General features: G+C 39.5%; 1 protein-coding gene across 6 annotated transcripts in view; it reads left to right on the top strand.

Moving 5' to 3' along the window:
• Window positions 1-17,427, top strand: part of TUT7 (terminal uridylyl transferase 7) — a 49,790-nt gene extending 32,363 nt beyond the window's left edge. For 5 of the 6 annotated variants that reach the window (XM_089494580.1, XM_089494582.1, XM_089494581.1 and 2 more), the window contains exons 15-29: window positions 240-326; window positions 564-664; window positions 2,934-2,991; window positions 5,188-5,291; window positions 5,413-5,502; window positions 5,581-5,694; window positions 5,796-5,873; window positions 6,846-7,023; window positions 8,434-8,481; window positions 8,582-8,673; window positions 10,742-10,857; window positions 11,442-11,767; window positions 12,718-12,791; window positions 12,964-13,027; window positions 16,432-17,427. In XM_089494580.1, the coding sequence (XP_089350706.1) occupies window positions 240-326; window positions 564-664; window positions 2,934-2,991; window positions 5,188-5,291; window positions 5,413-5,502; window positions 5,581-5,694; window positions 5,796-5,873; window positions 6,846-7,023; window positions 8,434-8,481; window positions 8,582-8,673; window positions 10,742-10,857; window positions 11,442-11,767; window positions 12,718-12,791; window positions 12,964-13,027; window positions 16,432-16,499 (1,598 nt within the window). In that variant the 3' untranslated portion in view covers window positions 16,500-17,427. The remainder of the gene's footprint in view (window positions 1-239; window positions 327-563; window positions 665-2,933; window positions 2,992-5,187; window positions 5,292-5,412; window positions 5,503-5,580; window positions 5,695-5,795; window positions 5,874-6,845; window positions 7,024-8,433; window positions 8,482-8,581; window positions 8,674-10,741; window positions 10,858-11,441; window positions 11,768-12,717; window positions 12,792-12,963; window positions 13,028-16,431) is intronic. The other variant, XM_089494584.1, reaches the window with a different exon arrangement.
• Window positions 17,428-19,078: the final 1,651 nt, after the last annotated feature.

Below are 19,078 nucleotides of genomic sequence, written 5' to 3'. Positions count from 1 at the left end.
TTTTATTAAACATAAAAAGACATACAGAAACAAATACATCATCATCAATGTACACTTGTATGTAATTAAGACATACATAAAAATGATCAATACTTTTCCAACCGTGTCAGAACTATCAGAAAATTAGAATGTAGTGCAATGCTATTTAGGAATATTGAAAGAACTGTCTGTTTTGTGTATTTGCCACTTGCTGTCATGATTCATTTCTAAATCAAATTCTTGTATATTTTTTTCAACAGAGGATTTTGCTCCAACTGTTCTAGAGGACCAAGCTCGTGAATACATACGGCAAAATCTTGAAAGTTTTATCCAGCAAGAATTTCGAGGTGTTTCTTGTGGTTAAAAATTCTTCTTGTTATTTAATTCCAGTTTTTCATAAAATCTTTATTTCCTTATGCTAACTGTGTTAGTAGCAGAAACTTACAGGTTTTTTTACATCTTGTTTCCTTTTTAGGGACACAACTATTTAAATATATAAATAAATAAAATTGTATTTAATATGAGGAAATGCTTAAAAGTGTGTATAATCACTGAATATCACTGAAACAAATCTTTCCTTATAGGTACTAAATTAAATTTGTTTGGCTCTTCAAAGAATGGATTTGGCTTCAAGCAAAGTGATCTTGACATCTGTATGACAATTGATGGTCTGGAAACTGCTGAGGTAGCCTTTAAATATTGGTAGCTTGACAAACAGATATGTGTTATTTATCTTTTGGGGGTTTTTTGGGGGAGGGGTGTTCCCTGAGGAATTAAATGTTGAACATACACGCCAGCCTGCAGACAGGTATTCCTAATAAAGATTATTCACTGCAAGAAGCAAGAGGCTGATGAATGAGCAAGTTCACTCTTACAGTATTCATGTAAATTTTTTTAAAAATCTGTTTGTTTGTTTGTTTGTTTTACAAGTTCATAAATCTGTTCTAAAATAGGAGGACTGTTTATCTTGTAAAGATGTGGGAGGATATAATACTATATTATATGAAGAGAAACATGAATAGTCAGCCACATGTTTAAATGAAAATGCAGGTTTAGTATCTCTTATCCAGAATTGCAAAATCATCCATGTGGGTTGCAGAGATAGTGACACCTTTGTTTTCTGATGGTTCAGTGTACACAGACTTTGTTTCATTCACAAAATTATTTAAAATATTATGCATAAAATTAACCTTAAGGCTATGTATATAAGGTTTATGTGAAACATAAATGAATTTCATGTTTAGACTTGGGTTCCATATCCAAGATCATTTATTCATATAGAAATATACTTGTCCCTCCATATTCGCTAGGGTTGGGGGCACAAGACCCCTGTGAATATGGAAAAAATTCAAATAACAAAAGAGGACACCTCTCTAGGAATCTGTAGGTCCTCCAGGTTAACTCTGTGGTCAACGTCCGACAGACACTGGCCATAGAACTGCACTGGAGGAGCTACAAATGTATTCTCTCTAGGAATCTCTAGGTCTTTCAGTGCAACTTCTAAACTTGACCATAGAGTTGCACTGGAGGACCTAAATATTCCTAGAAAACATACTAATCAAACCCGTGAATTATCAAATCCACCAATATCAAAGCCGCAAATATGGAGGGATGAATGTATTCCAAAATCTGAAACGCTTTTGGTCCCAAGCAACCTGTAATGCTTCCAGTGGATTGGGTCACTGAAGAACCTTTCAACACAACAGAGCTGATAAAACTGCTAACCTTTTCTGTAACAGGATGTCTTAATAAATGATTTCTAATATCGTTTAGGCATTTCATATATCATAGAATCCTAGAGTTGGAAAGGCCATCCAGTCCTATCCCCCCTGCCATGCAGGAACTCTCAATCAAATCATCCCCGACAGATGGCCATCCAGCCTCTGTTTAAAGACCTCCAAAGAAGGAGACTCCACCAACTTCTGAGGGAGTGTGTTCCATTATTGAACAGCTCTTACTGTCAGGAAGTTCTTCCTAATGTTTAGGTGGAATCTCTTTTCCTTTAGCTTTCTTCCATTGCTCCTTGTCCTATTCTCTGGCGCAGCAAAAAACAAGCTCGTGCCATTTTCAGTATGACATCCCTTTAAATGTTTAAACAGAGCTATCATATCGACTCTTAACCATCTTTTTCCAGGCTAAACATACCCAGCTCCCTAAGTCGTTCCTCATGAGGCATGGTTTCCAGACCCTTGACCATTTCAATCACCCTCCTTTGGACATGCTCCAGCTTGTCAACATCCTTTTTGAATTTTGGCAGCCAGAACTGGACACAGTATTTGAAATGTAGTTTTTAATTATATTGTTTTTGTTTTAAAGACACCAAGTAATGTATTTTATATTCCAAAACACATTAAGTACAACAAAATACCACAGATCCTTTAAAATTTGTTTCTCTAAGGGTTTTTCACATGAACATCAGTGCCACCCCTTTCTCTTTTTAGATGTGTCTGTTTATCTGGCATGGATTGCTTTGTGAGAACTTGCTTGCATTTTTTCTGAACTGGAGATAGTGAAAATATGGTCCAGTAGTAAGGCATATGGAACCTAAAGTATGTTTCGTATATAATTTCAACAGTAATGTAGTCTGTTCTGCAGTGAAGCATATGAATCAGTCTATTACATGATGAAGTTCACCACCAAATACAGCGCACCCGTTCCATACGCGGGTGTGCCATACGCGGCTTCTACTTTACATGGAAGCTGTGCTGCAATACATGGAATGGCGCTCACACGCCACCACAAGCACGAGCCCCATTCTACTGAATGGGGCTCGAGTTTACGCTGTATTTGCCTTATGCCGGGGGGGGGGGGTCTGGAACAGATCGCCACGTAAGGCAAGGCTGCACTGTATTGCAGACCAAGTGTTGCTGCTAACAATAATTAAATATTTATATTTAGGCTGAGAGACATTGACATTACTTTCTTATGGTTAAATTTCATCATTTCTCTTACAGGAACTGGATTGTATAAAAATTATTGAAGAACTTGCAAGAGTACTCAAGAAACATTCAGGTGACATTTGCCGGAAATTTTATCTATCTATATGCATGGACACATTATTTGTAAACATCAGCAAACATTGAGTTAGTGCAAGCTGAATGTTGTAGGATCAAGCCTAAATTACATTGGGGCACTTCTCATGATGCATTCATTTGATGCAGAATCCTAACTAAATACATATATATAAAAGGCAGGTCCTCCTGACTGCAAAATGTGGTATGCTTATGACCCTATCTTCAACGAGCTTATCTGTGTCCTTCAAAACTTCCCCATAGTAATACACAGAGCTTTAAAAAGTTATATTTGGACTACAAATTGGAGTATCTCCTAGCCACTATAATGAATGACCATGTTGGCTAGGGAATTCTGGAAGTTATAGTCAAACTAACTTTTCCAAGCACTCGTGATGACTTTTGAAAGGCCTCGTGTTATCAATTTCTTTCTTGTTTGCCCCAATAAAATAATACGTAAATTATACATACAAACTTATTTTTGAAGTGAAATCAAATGGCAGCAAAAGAAAAAGGTGCTCATTTTGAGGGAAGTGGTACAGATGGTGCAATAGGGAAAATGCAGAACACAATAAGTAAAGAGGTAGTACAGGAATACCTAGTTAATCTAAATGAATTGTCTCTAGAGCCAGATGAATTACATCCAAGGGTATTAAAAGAACTGGCAGAAGTAATATCAGAGCCACTTGCAATAATTTTTGAGAACTCCTGGAGAACAGAATAAGTCCCAGCAGACTCTAGTCCCCATCTTCAAAAAGTAAAAAAAGAGGACCCAAACAATTACCACCTGGTTAGCCCAATATCAGTACCAGGAAAGATTCTAAAGTAGCTCATTAAACAGAGACTCTGTAAGTACTTAGAAAGCAATGCCATAATAATGTCAACATGGGTTTCTCAAAAAAAGGCATGCCAAACTAATCATATCCCCTTTTTTGATAAAATTACCAGCTTGGTAGATGAAGGGAATGCTGTGGATGTAGCATATCTTGATTTCAGTAAGGCCTTCGATGAGATCCCCCATGATATTCTGGCAAACAGGCTAGTAAAATGTGGGCTAAACAATGCAACTGTTACGTGGATTTGTAATTGGTTAAACAGCTGAACCAAAGCATGTTCAGCAATGGCTCCTCTTAATCCTGGAGTGATCAGTGGGGTGCCACGGGGTTCTACCCTGGGCCCAGTGCTGTTCAACATCTTTATCAATGACTTGGATGATGGAATAGAGGGCATGCTTATGAAATTTGCAGATTACACCAAAGCAAGAGGGGTAGCTGAAATGGTCTTAATAAATTAGAAAGCTGCGCCAAAATTAACAAAATGAATTTCAGCAGGGGAAAATGTAAAGTACAACACTTAGGGTGAAAAAAATAAAATGCACATATATAGGATGGGGGATATTTGGCTTGACAACAGTACATGTGTACAGGATCTAGGAGTCCTAGTAGACGACAAATTGAACATGAGTCAACAGTGTGATGCGGCAGCTAAAAAGGCCAATGCAATTCTATGCTGCATCAATAGAAGTATAGCGTCTAGATAAAGGAGATAATAGTGCCATTCTATTCTGCTTTGGTCAGGCCTTACCTGGAATACTGTGTCCAGTTCTGGGCACCACAATTCAAAAAGGATATTGACAAGCTGGAGAGTGTCCGGAGGAAAGCAAATAAAATGGTGAAGGAAACCATGCCCCTATGAGGAGGGACTTAGTTAACTGTGTATGTTTAGCCTGGAGAAGAAACAGTAAAGAGGTGATATGATAGCCCTGTTTAAATATTTGAAGGGATGTCATATTGAGGATGCAGAAGCCTGTTTTCTGCTGCTCCAGGACAAGGAGCAATGGATGAAAGCTACAGGAAAAGAGATTCCACTTAAACATTAGGAGGAACTTCCAGACAGTAAGAGCTGTTTGACAGTGGAACGCACTCCCTTGGAGTGTGGTAAGACCTTCTTCTTTGGAGGTTTTTAAACAGAGGCTGAATGGTCATCTGTTGGGGGTGCTGTGATTGTGTTTTCCTGTATGGCAGGGGGTTGGACTTGATGGCCCTTGAAGTCTCTTCCAGTTCTATGATTCTATGGTCTTTACATTCTGAATCCCCCAATATGATGATCAGTGACATCAAATAAGGTGCCCACAACTACTGACCTTTTTGTTTGTTTGTTTGTTTTTGTTTTGTTTGCAATTTTCGTATTTGCATAGGTCTAAGAAATATCTTGCCCATTACAACTGCAAAAGTGCCTATTGTTAAGTTTTTTCATGTCCGGAGTGGTCTTGAAGTGGACATCAGCTTATATAATACCTTGGTAAGAGGACCTTCCAGTGACTTCAATGGCTTTGAAACATGCTATGCTTTTGCAGGTGAAGTTATTCCAAATGTGTCTTCTTTCTGTTGCATTCACATTCAATCTCCTTGTTTCTTTACAGGCTCTCCATAACACAAGACTCTTATCCTGTTATGCAGCTATTGATTCCAGAGTAAAATATCTCTGTTACACAATGAAAGTATTTACTAAGGTATGGCAACATTCCTGAAGCTGTGGGAGCAAAAAAGACAGGTCAAATTTTGCAGCTAATTTCCTTCTCTCCTTTCAGATGTGTGACATTGGTGATGCATCTAGAGGTAGCCTCTCTTCTTATGCTTATACTCTTATGGTGCTCTATTTCCTTCAGCAGAGAAGCCCACCTGTCATTCCTGTCCTTCAGGAGGTACAGTATTTATTTAATACTGGTGCACTTGCATGTTTACTTTAAAAATCCAATTAATAGTCTTAAACTGTGCCTTAACAGTCAAATGTTTCTCTTCTTAGATCTACAAAGAACCAAAGAAACCTGAAATGCTGGTTGATGGCTGGAATGTCTATTTCTTTGACAGACTAGAGGAACTGGTGAGGAGGCTAATATTTAAAAAAATTATCTCATATAAAATCTTAGTTTACATTTCTGACATTTGCCTGAATAACAGAGTAAAATTGACCCAAAGTAGTGGGGGTGAAGGAGTGGGGACTTTGTTTCCAATCATCCTTAATTCTGAATGTATTTCTCAACATAAATGAGGCAGTTACTTTGTGGTGCTTCATCCCCTATTAATTTTTTATAGATTGATTGTACATTGTGATTTGTTGGAGTCATTTTAAAAATGAGATACTGAAAATACTATGCCCTTAGGTCTTAAAAACCTAGTGATCTCCTGAAAGGTGATGGTTAAAAAGACCTAGTGACCTCCTAAAATATTAAAATGGTTTATCTGTCTTTATGTCTGTTAATGCTTAGACCACAACTTGATTTTTCCATTTCTTATGAGAAAGGACCATATAGAGTGATAGAACATGTGTTTTTATATATCTCTGTGTACAAATATATCATCACAAAGGCTGAATCCGCACTGCCTAAATGCCATAACACAATACAGTCCCTAGAATTCCATAGCATTGAGCCATGGCAATGAAAGTGGTGTCAAACCAGATTATTTCGGCACTGTGGATGCAGCCAAAGACTTTTGGAAGATCAGCAAGACCCTATTTGATAACAACAGGTTTTACAGGCCTGGATTGTGGTATATTTGTAGCAGTTAGAACTTTTCTTGGGTAAATCATCAAATAAATAAGGAGTTGAATGCTTGTATGAGCATTTAGAGGGTAGGATTGAATCCAGTATCTTTGGAGCACGTATATTCTGTCCTTTCATGGTTTTACATAAGACCTAAGTTAAAAAAATAGCTGGACTATGGATTTGACAGAGTCTGCTAATAGATCCAGCTATATTGAAATAATTAAATAGCTATATACTTAATATTTTAATTTGAATAATCTGCAGTGTTAAACATCAAAGCAAAAAAAAAAGTTATTTCTCACTTTCAGCCAGCAGTTTGGCCAGACTTTGGTAAAAATAAAGAATCTGTTGGTGAATTATGGTTGGGACTGCTGCGTTTTTATACTGAAGAATTTGATTTTAAAGAGCATGTTATTTGCATCCGAAGAAAAAGTTTGCTGACAACATTCAAGAAGCAGTGGACTTCAAAATACATAGTTATTGAAGGTATTTATCTAAAATCTGAGAGTATTATTGATGATTTAACAAAACCATGTTTACTGCAAGGACTAAGTCTGATTAAATGCTTCACTGGTTATATTGGGATAGCAGCTTTAGTTAAAGTTGTTGCAGTTCCGCCACACATGAATAGGACAATATGCAGAAAACCATATATTCACTGACAGAAAATGGAAAGCTGCCTCTTCTGCATGGAAGCTCTCTGTCCATGGAGCCTGTCACATGGAAACCCTCCATGGATGGATGGCTTGTTCAGACCTTTACTGTTCATGTATGTGAAGAGATGATGGAGGAGACAGAGCTAGCATATTCTTTGATGTATATACTTAATCTAAATGATGTAAGGCCTCAATAAGGTAATAGTTTATGTACATTGGACTCAAACCCTTCAGGACTTTCTCCCTACCTGTGCCTCCTGAGCTATCAAGTGTTACGCTTAATACTATGCTCAGTATTTAATGCTTTCATCTTCCTTATATATCCTGTCAACTTGATTTACATTCCTTCTTGTTGTCCCTTGTATAGACAGAATCTTTTGAGTGTTGCTGACTAGTTAACAGGGAGCTGATAATGAAAGTGCTCCAATGATACCTAATCTTTAGTCCTGTAACTTTGTTCCCTCAGCCTCTACATTCCTAACCGATTGGCCAATTTGTATTGATGGTGGCGCAGTGGTTAAATGCCTGGACTGCAGCCACTTACTCACAAACCGTAAGGTTGTGAGTTCAGTACCAGCGAAAGGGCTCAAGCTCGACTCCAGCTTGCATCCTTACTAGGTCGCTAAAATGAGTACTGATAAGTGCACTGATAAGTGGTATAGAAATGTACTTGCTATTGCTATTCTTCCTTTGTGTTTCTGTTGGAATTGTACACCCTCCTCTTTCTCTCTCTCTCTCACACACACACACACACACACATATATACATACATCGAATCATAATGGCAGTGAACTTTGCTGAAATACAAGATTCTGAAGTCTCTTTCACAGTACACAATAATAGCACGTCAATACTACTTTAATTGCCATGGCAACATCCCATGTAATTCTGGAACTTTTAGTTTGGTGATGCATTAGTGTTCTTGCAGAGATTTCTAGATACTTCATGAAACTACCAGTCTCAGAATTCCATAAAATGGAGCCATGGATGTTAAAGTTACTGTACATGTAACTTTGGAAGAGAACTAAATTTGCTATTCTTAATACTTTTTATTTCTTTTCTCATTCTCAAAAATTGGGGTAGGAGGTAAAAGAAACTTTGAATATGGATTCTTCTTTAGAAAAGCATGTTAACTAGCATTCATTTGGGGTTTTAATTAATTGAAACAGTTTGTTTCATAAGACCTGGGGTAGGTATTGAGATGGATTTTTTCTGAAGTCTCTAACATTCTTTTTTACAGATCCTTTTGATCTGAATCATAATCTTGGTGCTGGATTATCAAGAAAAAGTAAGATTCCTTGTTACAATTTTATGGAGAAAAATACCTGTATCAAGGTGTGTCCATTTCTCCATTTACATGGTTAATTACTTTTATTTCATTATTCTAGTGACTAACTTTATAATGAAGGCATTTATCAATGGAAGGAGGGTATTTGGCACCCCAGTAAGAGGATTACCTAAAGAATATCCCTCAAAAATGGTGAGTATGTGAAAAATCTGCTGGAAATATTTTAATAGGAGGTTTTTGTCATATAGGCCCCATACAGACAGGCCAAAATAAAGCTGCTTCAAGTCACTTTGGAGGTATGCTGTTTAAATGATGCATGTGTACTAAGAGTCTGGAGGTTGCGCCTAAGCTGCGCTCCAGTCCTTAGGATTGGATCATGGCTTTGGTGCAGCTTCCAGACTCTTAGTACACATGCATCATTTAAACAGCATACCTCCAAAGTAACCCGAAGCATCTTTATTTTGGCCTGTCTGTGTGGGGCCATAGTTAATACAGTATGCAGACATTTGCTTACACATGCACTAAAGCAAAAAAAAAAAAGATTACCTGTGTGTGTCTGACAACAATGCATCTCTGTTTAAAATATTATGCATTCTTGAAGTATTCACGGAGGTTCTGATGGCAACATTCTCTATGTTAAACATTATAATCTGTATAGATATTGTTTAGAAAAAAAATACAACTGCCACAAGGTTGCTGAATAATCCTTCCCACCGTCGCATTACATTTGTGTACTGTATTTGACTGATAGAAAGTGAAGCTTTGATATAATAGCTGTCCCCCCCCCCCCCCCACACACACTAAATTACATATAATAGAATATGAGTAGGTCATCTTGTTTGTACAACTTTTATATCGTATTCTCTTGTTGATGCTCCTTCCCAGTGGTGTAATGTACTTGTCATAGATAGACCAGCACTTGTCATAGGTAGACCAGCTTTGCAGAAACTTAAATATGAGCATTTGGATGTAAAAATAGTTTCAATAAGGGAAGACTCAGCAGGTGTGTCATTTTAATTTTGGGTGAGGGGGAGATACATCTGCAAGGTTTTTCCTTGAGGTTATTTGCAAATGATCATTAGAATGTGCATGTTTGTCCGAAGAAAGGAAAACCTGAATAGGTCTACACCTGGTATAGCGCCAGAGCTTCAATACTGTAAGTTTCTTTGCTGTTTCTTAAATCCTGTATGAGGTATTGAAAAAGAAATTGTTAACATCATTAACAGAGCTTCAGACAATTCTGGTCACTTACCCCCACACAAGTTAATATAGAACTGAAAGTGATATGATAAAGGAAATGATCAAGGGACTTGAGCAACTCCCAGCTGAGGAAAGGTCATATCATTACCCTTTGCTTAGAAGAATGGAAAGTAGTATGGTGAGAACATAATGTAAAATTGTGCATAAATTCTAATGTGGTGTGAATAAAGAGAATAGGGATAAATTCTTTCCCCTAGCATCTCACAAACCTATTACTTGGGGTCATCCACAGAAGCTGAATGGTGTGGGATTCACAACAGAACGTCCCTCAAAAATGCTTCTCCACACAACATACCATCTGTTGTTGAGTTGGCTACCACTGAATGTATTAATGCCCGCTAATTTGAGCAGCTTCCAAAGGGCTTTAGATAAAAATCACTGGAGAATGGGGCTAGGAGCGAGTTTCTATGGCTATATATTACTCCCAGTAACACAGGGCCGGTACAGACGGGCATTGAAAGCCACCTTGAAGGCGGTGTGGGGGCATGGCATACGCATGACACATGGCCCAATGCTGCCCAGAAGCCACCTGCCTGCCCACATGTGGGCTGGCTTCAGGGCACTCCGGTGGCAAAGTGTTTAGACACTGCACACTGCCCAAGCGCTGCGAAGCTGCAGCGGTGGCAAAAGGGGACTCAAAAAGGAGTGGCATTCTGCCACCTCTTTTTGAGCCAGCAAATAGCTGGATTGGGTCTGCAGAATGTGATTGCCGCAGCCTTGATCTGGTGTTCAGGGCCGTCTGTTTTGGCCCATAGGCAGTATGCTTCTATATATCAATTCCTGGGGAATATGTGTGAAGGTGCTATTTGATATGTCATCCATGAGGGTGTCCCACAGTTATTTGGCCAGTATGTGAACAGGATACTGGACTAAATAGGCCTTTGATCCAGCATGCCTTTTACTATATTCTGAATGAGTATTGCTTTCTTATTTGCATAAGGCAGAATTAATTGCTCTCATATGGCATCAAATGCCATCTTTTTGTAATATTTTTTGTTAGGAATATTTTTTTGATCCTGAAGTATTGACAGAAGGAGAACTGGCTCCAAATGATAGATGCTGTAGAATTTGTGGTAAAATTGGGCATTTCATGAAAGACTGTCCCATGAGGAGGAAGTAAGTACTATGTTTTCATATAAAAGGGTAGTCTTCCTTTGGTAGTACAGTGTACTTATGCATACATATTGTCCGCAGTTTTCTAACCTGTTAGCAGTATTGATAACATTACATCTCCTCTGGGGCATTGTGGATGTAAGACATGCTGCTGTAGGAATTTTAAAGGATTGAGAATATGTGACTTTGAATATTTTGAAAATGTGATTCTGTTCTGTAGGAATTAAACTAAATCAATTTTATGTATAATATAATACGTCTTAATATATTACTTGCTTCATGAGTATCAGTTGTAGAATTCCTGGTGTTCATAACAAGACATATTTTGTTTATAATTTAACCATATAGCCACAAAAACGCATGACTTTAGACTAATTTGCAAATAATAAAATCTAGAGGTGAGGACATAAGTAAAGAAGAAACAATAAATTAAAGTTGAAAAGGCTGATTCTGGCTACAAAAGAATAACAAATGAAATACACTTTTCCAGTTATTTCAAGACATCCAGTATAAGAAAGAGTGTGAGATGCTGTTATTTTCTTATTTCAACTATCATAAAAAAGGATGACTGTAATTCATGTTTTTAGACTGAGAAGACGGCATGATAGTGAAGATCCTCAAAACCAAAGGTACACAGAAAACAAAGAAAAAAGAAGTAGAGAGGAAAAGGACACCACAGTTAAAAGTACAGAAAAAGAAGTTTCACTAAAGGATGGGAAACTACAGATATGTATACTTAATAAAAACAAATTGTGCCGTGGAACATTGGAAACTGGAAAAGAAAAGACTCACAAGCAGCCGGTAGAGAAATGGAAGCGACAGGAAGAGAGAGATTTAAGAGAAAAGCGTTGTTTTATATGTGGAAGAGAGGGACACATTAAAAAAGAATGCCCACAACACAAAGGATCTGCAGGTATAGCATTTAGATAAAGTCCAAGACTAAAAGTGTACATGCTATTAAATATAGTTTACAAAGTTAACTAGAAGATTATGTTCTGTTGTAATACATGAGTGCTGGATCCAGACTTGGATCTTGGACATGGAGTAGAATTCCATGAACAAGACATTTATCTCTGCAGGTGCAGGGAGGCTGTGCACCCTTCCCTCCAAAAAACTGAGAAAAATAATACTGGTACAAGAATGCCTGGAATCTGACATTTATAATATTTTTTACTGTTCCAGCTCATAGGTTAAAAAGTTGCATTTCAAAACTCTTTAAGGATTTGTATTGCTGAATTTTTGCTGGGGTCTGCAGAATTTAGAAAAGCATAGTATTATTATTATTATTATTATTATTATTATTATTAACCTTTATTTATAAAGCGCTGTAAATTTACACAGCGCTGTACATAAATTTTTTAGTCAGACGGTTCCCTGCCCTCAGGCTTACAATCTAAAAGACATGACACAAAAGGAGAAGGGAATGGTGGTGGGGAATAGGATCAGGTCCAGCAGATCTTCTCCACCTCCGAGGCCTGGACCAAGGCAGATGGACTGGAGGAAGGGCTTGGCTTCTTGATGGATGGTTAGAAGGAGGCTTCCTGGGTCAGAGAGGGGCTCACCTCTGGGAATGCTTCTCTAAACAATATAGTCTTTAATTCAGTTTTGAAACTGGGTAGAGAAGTGATGCGGTGTGCATGTTGGGGAAGAAGGTTCCAGGAGTAAGGGGCAGCAAGCGAGAAGGGACGAATTCGGGAGGGGGCAGTGGTACTCCTACACTGTGACAGGAGACCCTGACTACCAGAGCGGAGGGTGCGAGTAGGAATGTAAGGAGAAAGAAGGTCAGATAAGTAAGGAGGGGAATATAGTAGAATTGTATATTTTGTTTTTACATTTAAATTATAACAACTTTACCTTTCTCAGGTGTTTTGAAGTTAGAAAGTCCATGTGGGTCCCCTTTATCCAGTGCTGTGAAATACTCTGGTCAACTAAATCAGGTAACTATCATGTTTCAATTTTTTAAAAAAGTTTTTATGTTCCAACTCTGTGATCCAGTTAATGTTAGGAAAATAGAACATTCAGTAAGACATAGCAAATGTTATGGTGCCACTGTTGCACCAAACATTAGGTAACTGCAAATGTTCACTCATGCTTTATCTATTTTTTAAGGGACTACTTCCACAGGAAGAAAAAAAGAGACAGAAAGGAAAAGTGTTCTTGAGTCCCCCGTCAGGTTTGTGAACTAGGTTTCATTTGGTACATAATTTGCACAAATGAAGGGATTTTTGCCAAGGTCAAGGTATCGTTGGATATATGTCCATAAGCAAAACCTTGCTGACTGATGACTGATCGATCAGTCAGGAACTGTTCTTTTGTTTCATTGATTCAGCATTACACCCCTGAATAGAACATAAAAGTATAAAACACGGTGAGACAAGAAAAATAGCAGTTAAAGTAAATTTTAAAAATCTAAATATATATATTGGGGATCACAAAGGCCTTTACTAACCCTGAAAGGGTTTCAGATGAACCTCCTTGGGAACAGAATTCCAGTGGCAGGGCACCAGAACCCAAAACAAACCTCCTTGTTATTCACTTGCCTTACTTCAGACCAGAAGTGGGCAAATGTGGCCAGTGAATCAAATGTTGTCTGAGGCCATTCTTGCAGCCCACAGGATCCCAGCCCACTCCCATCAGCAAAATGTCTATTTCTCCCTTCTGAAATTCTTCAAGATTTGTGTTTAAATAGCACAGGGACCCCAAACCCGGGGGAGGAGGGGGATCCCAAGATAAAACAAAGTAGATTTTGGCCTACTTACATCTATCTATCAGCCTGCCTACCTGTCTGTCTGTCTTATTAGGCATTTCTGGGTCTGCTTGGTGGTAAGTCATTGGGACTAAAAAGTGGTTTCTGTGCTGTTAGATGTTGTCTACCCCACCAGTTGACTTTTCTTCAGTTCCTTACGTGCTATATTCACTCAGCATCAAAATATATTTCCAGTAACAGTTACTCAGTTAGCATTCTAGAAGCTGCGTTCATTATTACATAGAATTTTTAAGGTTATTTTATGGAAAGTCTTATATATAATTCATTACAGTAGTTTTAAGAAGATTGCCAGAGAATTGATAATGGTAGCAAGATTACTTCTAGTGGTAAACCTGGGTCTAAGAGCACCTCCCATTGTAGAATCAGATCCTTCAGCAGGTGTACAACTCCCATGTTCTTGGACAGAAGAACCTTTCACTTACAAGTGTTCCATCTTGTCAGAACTGGCATTTAGTTAGCTCTCATCCAACTCATTCTTTGAATGTCATAAAAGAGCAATCCACTTTACAGTTGGGGCATTGATTTAACACTTCTATTACTTTTTGTAGTTGACTGACAGGGGTCAGCAACATGACCTAGGGGGCCAATTTTTTACCCCAGTAATAAGCCACGCAAACAAACTAGGCATAAGTGGGAATTATTTCAGAGTACTTTGGGTGCTGTGTTATAATTCGATTGCTGGTTGATGTTGCAAGCTATTGAAAGTTCTAAGATTTGGGGGGGGGGGGTTATACTTGTGCTATTTTTGGTGGCCAGAAAATGTTTGTTCTTTTTTTCAGCAGCTGGCAATCGCTTCCCTGTTGCTTTTAAAAGAAATTTTGGGGCTGAAATGATTAGGGGCAAAGCAGCACCCCTAAGGGCTGTTTGCAGACACAAAAAAGAATTTGTCAGTCTTCTAAAAATGTTGGTCTTTGTTAGTCTGGGTGGGGTAGGGGGAAACAGTTTCAGAGAAGCATGGGCCACATGATTTCAACCTACTCTAACAGAACCAACAAGGCTGTGTTCTCTGTGCCATTTTTCTGGCATAATACATTTCTTAGGGCAACCTAGACAGTTTAAGGCACAGACCTTAAATTGGTTAAAATATATCTAGATACTCAGTCTGACACAGAAGTACCTACTCACTCCAGACATGAACAAAAAAAAGATGTTCATCTCATAGTTGCTGTTATTTTCAGAAGATACTATCTGTCTAAATGCCAGAATTATCAAAGCCATAATAATGTTTGTGTGTGTGTGGTATTAGAACAAGGGTGCACAATTGACAGAGGCTAAGGGGCCACATTAGCCATCCTGTATACCTGGTAGAGCAAAACATCCCTATACAAAAAAATTATGGTTGCCCCAGAAGGCCCCCTTCTAGTGTGGGAGGCATTTTCACCACATTATTGTGTCCTCCTGAGCTATTTTAGGCCCAGGAGAGGCTTCTTACAATAGGAAGTAAACTGGAATGATCTTGGGGTCTCAAAAACCTGGCAAAAAAAACCCTAGCAGGCTTTTTGGAACAAATACAACCCTGGGGGCCACACCTTGCCTTCTAATCCCTGTATTAGAAGATTCCATATGATAAATAGATCCAATATCCCTGGCTTTAAAAGGACAGTGAAACATTGGCTATAGTGTCCCTGTGTGTCACAGAGGTGCTGAGTTCAAAAAACTGGACCATTCAAGAACCAAGCTCAGTTACAGTATCACCAGAGTATACCTCTTATTTTCTAACAGTGTCAGAGTAGGTCGGCATAAGAGGGAAATACATTAATGAAGATACGCTGTTGTTTGCAGAACAAGACCCAAATAGTGTGAGGGAAATCATAGGGAGACAGTGGCCCGAAACAGACAGACCAAATAAAGTGACTTCAAGCTGCTTTGGGGGCATGACATTTAGATGACGCATGCCCCCAAAGTGGCCAGAAACTGCAGCAAGCTAGCAAGAGCCAACCCTTTCAGGAGTGGATTTAATCCACTCCCTGCTGGCTCTGGTTTGGAACAGTGGCGGCAGCCCATTTTGGGAGTGGGCCCTGCGGTCGCCTTAGGGTTGGAGCTGCTAGAGGCCACTCCTTCGGGGCCATCTGCTTCAGCCCAGTGTTGCCATAGAGGGTAATTTTATATATCCTTAAAATGTATTTAAATCATGACTGAATCACTTCCCAGTAAGGCAAATTATTGTGCCTTGGAATAGGAGACTTCTTCAATTCTGGACAAGAAGGTGTAACAGAAGGTACCAGACAGAATTTGTGGTGATGTGAAATGCACTCAGTCTTTACATGAGGCAGTACTGTTCAGAGTGGTGGCCCTGGATGCATTGGCTACTTGTAGTTCAGAGAGGCCTAAGAGTTATCTGGCTGAGAATTCGAAATGCCCCTCCCTAAATTGCAAATCCCAGAATGCAACAGGAGGCAGCCAGAACAGTTAAAGTGGAATAGCAGCACTATAAGAGTGCAGTGCAGTAATCTAATTAGTGGACCTTGGAGCCCTTGGAATTGAACTCGCAACCTTGTGGCTGCAGTACTGGCATTTAACTACTGGCCACTGGGGCTCCTTGTGCCAGTGGGAACAGGTGTAGCCTTGGTCTCTGGCACATGGGGAAAAATGATCGGAAAGCTTGGGGAGCACTGGTCTAAGGAATATTTAATTGAAGATTGAAGTCAATCTTCACTAGAGCTGCATTTTTCCTCAGGGCTGCAGAATGGATTCCATTATTATAATGTATTTTTTTTTAAAAAAATACATATGTTCATTGGGGTTATGTTTATTTCTTCTTCTAGTTTTATTTACATATTTATTTGTGACCTTTTCTTCCCTTACCACAGGCAGCCTTACCAGTAAATATATGACTCAGGTAAAAGCTTCACAGAAGAGGCCCCATCAAGATTCATGAAAAACTGAAGCAATCTTTTAAGATGCAATACAGGCCGTCCATTTCCTTAAGAAATGTTTATTTTCTTTACAGCCTCTGGGTTCACAAAACAGCAGCACACTCTTCATCATAAGTTTAAAGAAAAACTTATTTTAATTAAATTGCTACAGTTGAAAAAGCAATGGATTTTAATGTTTCTTCATATCATGAATCCCTGCTCTTGCTATATTGGGCATTTTAATAGAAAACCATAATGTTTGTGTTTACTACATCAAACATGTAGATCAGGGATGTCCATAACCCAAACCACTTCTAAGTGTTTCTACATTCAGTCTGAATGATTGATTGCACTTAAATGGTGTGCAAGCCAAATATAGTGTCACCTTCAAAATATTTTTGAAGGATAAAAGTGGTATTTATTAATTGATGAACATTTTCCTGATTCCTTGTGTGAAAAGTGTTTGATATGTCTGGACTGCTACTGCCGTATTTGCAAATATTTTAATTTGTGGGACGCTAAAACATGGACATTTAGTGAAGTTCTAGATAAACTCTCTGGAAAAGCAGTGCCATTGAGCGAATTCTTCCCTTCTGCTATTTTATATAATTGAAATGCTGCTGTGCTTGTGTACAGAGAAATGGAAAAGCCAGTTCCATTTGCTGCTGCTGCTATGATTCTTTTCCCCATTGTCTACGACACTAAAGCAAAGTTCCTCTAAGGAATCAAAAGATGTATTTGGCAGTTAAAATATCCATCTGCTTTTTTGAAAGGATAAAAATGATTATCTATGTGCTGGTGAAGGAGTTACTTTTGTACTTTCATGGAGGCTTAATGTCAGGATTTCCTGGAGATGGTACAGTAGACCCATTCCATGAAAAGTATACAGGAAAAAAAAGACCAAAAAAAGCCACTGTTATTTATGACATTGAAATAAAACAACCAAGTGGGAAAAAATTAAATTTCTACTTTTTTCTTTGTGTTATGTAAATGGACCACAGAAGTGGAGAACCATATGGAGAAAATTAGATGTGTTTTTATCATTATATTAAGGGTATTACAGAGCAGGGATGGTGTAGTGACTTGAGTGCTGGATTAGGGCCTCAGGGTTCAAATCTCTGCTCAGCCAAAGAAAGCCCCTGGGTAACTCTGGGCAAGTCACACTCAGCCTCAGAGGAACGAATGCTGTCAAGAAAAGTCCATGGTAGGGTTACCCCAAGTCAGAAATGGCTTGAGGGCACGCAGCAACATCTTCAGGATATTTTACAGGTCAGGCTAACAGCATACTTTCAGGACTGGCTAAGATTTTCATTGCACATCCTGGGGCTTATCTGATCACGTTCACTGATAACCTTGGGCCTGATCCTGAGAGAGAGAGCTTTGGATTAAGCCAAGTGTGCCACATGATGCATACAGCCCTAACCTCCCCTTTATTTCAACAAGGCCCCTAAGAAGGGCAAGCAGGATGAGAAGACACATCCTCCTTTTGCCAGCCATGTCCTACATTTCAGCCTTCTGTCCAGGAGGAATTTCAAAGCTTCCTCTACTTTGAACAGGACTAAGAAGCAGGGATACCTTTTATTTGGTCTGGAGGAGAGGTGGTGAAGAGGTGATACGATGATTTGTTGTTAACTGACTCAAGTCAGTTCCAACTCATGGTGACCCTGTGGATGAGACATCTCCAAAGATCCCCAACTTCCACTTTCTTGCCCAGACCCTACAAGCCCCTGCCCAGAACCCCCTGACTAAGCCTGTCAATCTGGTTTGTGGTCTTCCTCTCTTCTACCCCTCTAACTTTCCAAGCATTATACTGATCCATGCCTTCCCACTATGTGGCCAAAGTACAATAGCCTCAACTAGACCATCTTAGGTGGTTCACAGACCACCCCTTTGGGGCGGCCTGTTCCCACCCCTTTTCTCACTGTATCGGGGCATCAGCTGCCACAGCAGCAGCCTCTGAGGCCCTGATCCGCCGCTTTCCAGGCTGTGGGGAAGCGGCAAAAGGCCTCTTCCACGCGGCCTGGAAAGGGGTGTCCCTGAGGGCGGCGGGGACAAACAAAGGAGCCACTCGGGCCCTTTCTGCTTTGTGTTGCTGGCGCAGCTGTCTAAAGGCAGCGCCCAGCAATGCAAAGCTGGAAGCTCTGTTTCGGAGCTCCTTCTAGCGCTGTGGAAAGGGCGCCCCAGGTACCCTCGCACAGCACGAGGACATCACTTCCACTCCACTCCGTTTGGAGGTGGCGCGGTCGTGACATCCCAATGGCGATGCCCATGTGTATAGAGTGCCACCATTTTGTACGTACCAGGAATGTACTAGGGTTAGGGCGTCCAGAAGGGACGCCCTTTCCTAACCCTAGCACATACCTAGTACGTACTTTGCGTGTGTCTAGAACGCGCCTCAGCTTCCAAGGAGAGCCCTGGTCTGATCTGTTCAAGAAACTTTGTTTTGTTTTCTTGGCTGTCCATGTATCCCAAGTCCTGTTGTCCACCATCACATTTGAAAAGATTTGATTTTCTTTCTATCTGCTTCCTTCACTGTCTACCTCTCACATCCGTACATGGCAATTGGGAATACAAGGGCCTGGGCGATTCTGACTTTAGCGCT

The sequence above is a fragment of the Sceloporus occidentalis genome, unplaced genomic scaffold, assembly GCF_023333645.1.
Source record: "Sceloporus occidentalis isolate IW3139 unplaced genomic scaffold, rSceOcc1.0.p SCAF_73, whole genome shotgun sequence".
Taxonomy (NCBI): Eukaryota; Metazoa; Chordata; class Lepidosauria; order Squamata; family Phrynosomatidae; genus Sceloporus; species Sceloporus occidentalis.
The sequence above is the reverse complement of the archived record's forward strand: the minus strand, read 5'-3'. Positions and strand labels throughout refer to the sequence as shown.